This window comes from Aplysia californica, unplaced genomic scaffold (genome assembly GCF_000002075.1).
Source record: "Aplysia californica isolate F4 #8 unplaced genomic scaffold, AplCal3.0 scaffold00883, whole genome shotgun sequence".
NCBI lineage: Eukaryota > Metazoa > Mollusca > Gastropoda > Aplysiida > Aplysiidae > Aplysia > Aplysia californica.
The window spans coordinates 135,618-139,659 of record NW_004798153.1 but is presented as its reverse complement, the minus strand read 5'-3'; the positions used below and the strand labels follow the sequence as shown (position 1 = coordinate 139,659).

The 4,042-nt window shown below is 41.1% G+C and overlaps 1 protein-coding gene across 1 annotated transcript in view; it reads right to left on the bottom strand.

Annotated features, from left to right (window-relative positions):
- LOC101852515 overlaps positions 1 to 3,492 on the bottom strand; it is a gene marked incomplete at its 5' end in the record, with an annotated part of 13,018 nt that extends 9,526 nt beyond the window's left edge. The window contains 1 exon segment of the mRNA XM_005110373.3: positions 2,860 to 3,492. Coding sequence (XP_005110430.1) covers positions 2,860 to 2,949 — 90 coding nt within the window.
- Positions 3,493 to 4,042: the final 550 nt, after the last annotated feature.

Genomic DNA, 4,042 nt, shown 5'->3' with positions numbered 1-4,042 from the left:
CTCTCTCTCTCTCTTTCTCTCCCTCTTTCTCCCTCTTTCTCTCTCTTTCTCTCTCTTTCTCCCCCTCCTACGCATACACACACTTACACGCCTACTGCAAATCGTAGTTAAAAACAGCAACAACCAAAATAGTAATTTACTCTCGATTGCCTAAAGTGAGGACCAAAACAGCCTTGTTGACACTGGTACAGAATACGTGTTATACCTTTATTGTCCTCGATAGTTCTGATGTTAATCTGCCACTTCGTTCAAGACGATTTATATTTTTATTATTCCTTTTCTCGAAGATGACTTTTACTTTGGAGGCGTGGTTAAGGACCATAGACAGTAAAAAGAAACCTTTCGAGTTAAAGAAAAAAGTAACGCCAAGTATTTGATCTGACGTCATCGCATTGCAGTCCAGCATGCTGCCAATAAAGCTATTGACATGCCCTTGTAAACTCAGCCTCTCGTCAACACAATATGTCCACGCGCATGACATAAAATGTGTGGCATCATGGTAAAATCACGTGTTCGTCCAAATGATGAAATCAAAGAAACCAGAATTTTTCCCCTCATGTTAGTAAGTTTCGACATTTTTTGTTGTTGATTTAACACATTTTAGGTCCAATTTCTTTTTATATATTTGTTTAGATTTTGACTGAAAAACGTTGACATAAGGCACACACACACACACAAAAGTAAATTTGAAGTTTTCAAAGACTCTCAAGCTTTGCAAGTCACCAAACTTTGGAGACCATTTCCGGGCTAATTTTACCTCTAAAACCAGGCGTCCCCCGCCTCTTCCAATCATCAATATCTTAACTTCCATTCAAGATAAATTTCATGATATTTTTTCTATCGAAAGCAAGCCAAATGAACACGCTTTAGGATGACAACATAACTCCACATTCTCCCAAAATTGACGAGCGCCCGATTCCAGCGCGGCGTGACGCAAATATTCTACGCACCGTTGGCACGGAAACGGCCGCCGAGTCGTGGGCGAGCAAACACAGTGAGAAACCATTAATTGAAGGGTTAATGGGCCACAAATTACCCACCCTACAAAACGTGTTGACACAGTGCTTAACTGATGCCAGCCATGGTCCGCGAGACAAGCTTCTAAAATTGGACGAAGAATCGACTGCAAAACATGTCCACACAATATATTAGACGTCTGGCACTGTGGCCCCCTACCAACCAGTGCACCCCCACCCATCCTATTACCACCACTGAACCCCCTCCCCCTCTGCTCCCATACCATATGCCGCTTTACATCTTGGTATAAAATACGGAATGTGGAGTAATAACTACTTCTTTGTTGCAAACTTTGTAATACTTTCCTTGTACCGCACCAAACAACTAACATAAAAGAGAACCCCAAACAAACAAACAAGAACAATAATAGAAAAAAAACGACCACTACAAAACGCTAAAGAAGTCTCCATTTAAGAAAATTCTCCTTCCTTACACACAGCCGTTATGCAACAGACGCCACCCTCCCTCCTGAAAAATTATCACTGTTGTACTTATAATACTCCCCCCCTCCTTTCTCTCTCTCTCTCACGTTCCCCCGAAATTGGTTTTGATATTGTTACGTTCAATCCTGTACTTTCATTTTTTTTTTTAAACGTGACTTTAGAATTTACTGCCCGTCCTTATCAGGACTGTTAATAAGTAGATGGAATTGTTTGTTGTTTTTTAATGTTGGTGATTTTACGCCTCCACCTACACAATTTAGGTCACTTAGGAGTCGGAATTTGACCTTGTTTGGCAGGGCCAACTCGGACTTAGAGGAATACGACATTCCAGCTGAAAGGCCGAGATACTCTATAAAAGTTCTTCGACTCGAGTCTCCTGCTGGTAACTCCGAAGAGCGTGATGTTACCCCCACAAATTCCGGTCACGAACGAAGTCTTAAAAATTCCCGCAAGCACATAAGCTCACAAACACCACATTGTGGATTCGAACAACGGCCATCCACACCATAACTCACAATGACAACGACTGCGCTGACGGAGCGCCGTCATGTAGGCCTAATATTGAAAGTTTAATGAGAACGAAAAAGTTAAAGCGACTATTGGCACTGAGTCCTGCCTGCATTTCATAGGAAAACAGAAAATAAAATGGTTTGGCCACCTACTACGAATGTCATCTTGCCAGCCTTGAGAGGCTATAACACCGGGTGCTTTGGCTATAAAGGAAGAGGAAGGCCACGCAAAATATGGATTGAGGGGGTCAAGGAAACCCAGAGAAATTATAATATCTCAATTGATACAGCTGCAGAGATGGCCTACCGTAGAGAACTGCATCTCCCCTCGTTAACGGCAACAGAGAATGGAGAAGTAAAAGTTAAGTAGAGTAATGAGTACGACAACAGAAACTTAAAAAAACAGAGCTTTATTTCAGGACGCCTTCAGAACTCACCGAAGTCTTCAGCATATCCTATTTGCATATCATCGACGCGTGAGCCACAAATAGGTACACATTTTATAGCCCATTTACAAAATTAAGATCAATTAGGAAACTGCAAATCTGCTTCAAGTATGAATCTAAGGCAAACCTAGGGTTTTAGGGGGATGTTACATGTCAGTTGGGAATAGCGAGAGACTAAACTAATGGCTCAACAATGACACAACAGGCACTTTTAGATCGTTTGAAAATTCATATTTGAAAACTGAAAGCTAATATCCAGGTGGACACGTTTAGAAACCAGCTGGGTGCTTTAAAAAACGGGGGATCAAATTATCAAAATAGCAGACCTTGCACCGTGGGAGGAGTCGGTAACTTAAATTTTAAAAAACAAAACTAAAGCAAAATAAAAAATCCAGCTGTAACGTAAGATTAACTCACACACAACAGCAAGTCGATTGTACTCACCCTTCTGTTGCCTCCATAGCCAGGCGGCACAAAAAATCCGTGGCAGGTTGCGACGAGGAGGCAGACGAGGACGATGACTTGAGAATACATTGTTTCTGAAATTCACACGGACAGGAGAGAAATCTCGTTTCAAACTCACTTGACAGTCACTTTGAGGTTCAAGGTAGTTTTTTGTTGTTGTTTTTTTTTCTTTTGTATTCTCTTAAGTGTCTTCCGTGTACAAGTTCAAGTTTTGAACACTTTGCTTTTTCTATTTGCTGTTTATATTATTTCGATAGAGCGCCAAGTTAAACTCTGGCTTTGTTGCAGGACGGACCTCTGTTTCAGCTATTTATCTGTTTCGTCCGTATCGCCCACTCCCTCAGCGTCGTCAGTGTTGGATGAGTCACCAATGTCGTAGGTAAACGGGGAGGTCAAGTGCTTTGACGACACGCTGTGAATGAAACTGCTGTTTTGCTTCTCTCCCTTTCAATGATGGCTCTTCGTTTTCCGGAAGTCCTAATGGCGCCTGCAATGTGCTCAGATCTACAACTTTATCTTCTGTCAGCCTTGAGTTTTTGTGATGTGGTGGTGAATCAGTGTCTGGGTTCTCGGCGATCTTTTCTGTTTTGCTTGTTAATTTTTCTCTAAAATCTGAAATGTAGAATAGAAATTCATGGATTCTGTAAATAGTTTGTAGACTTATATCAAATTGACGAATTTAAATGTCACAAAAACATGTCGTTTTCTGATGAAACATTTAATTTTATTTAGAGATGAAAATGTATCAACACTTTATAATTTGTAAAGAGAAAGAAAGACCTGATTCAGCTCACATGACCAACGCATTACAGATCTATGGAACCACATAGGAGGATGGCCCTTGTTCGAATGTCCAACGGGGCGTACTGAACGTGGGCCGTTATTGGAGAGCATCTTAGGCTCTCCACCGATTTAGCTCAGCACTATAGGAGGTCCACCCTCTTTTGAATGATCTAAAAATAATGTCGAAAGGGGCGTTAAACCTGTAAAATGGCAATGTTTAGAACGATCATTATGACAAAGAAAGATTTGACGTCAACCACCGACAGGATGGAAAGAACAGGAAGAGGGAGGAGAACAATGACAGTTTTGAAAAAAAAAGAAAAAAAAAGAACTAAATTTGGAGGTCCCGTCTCTTAAATAAGCATAAAGTGTAGGGCGT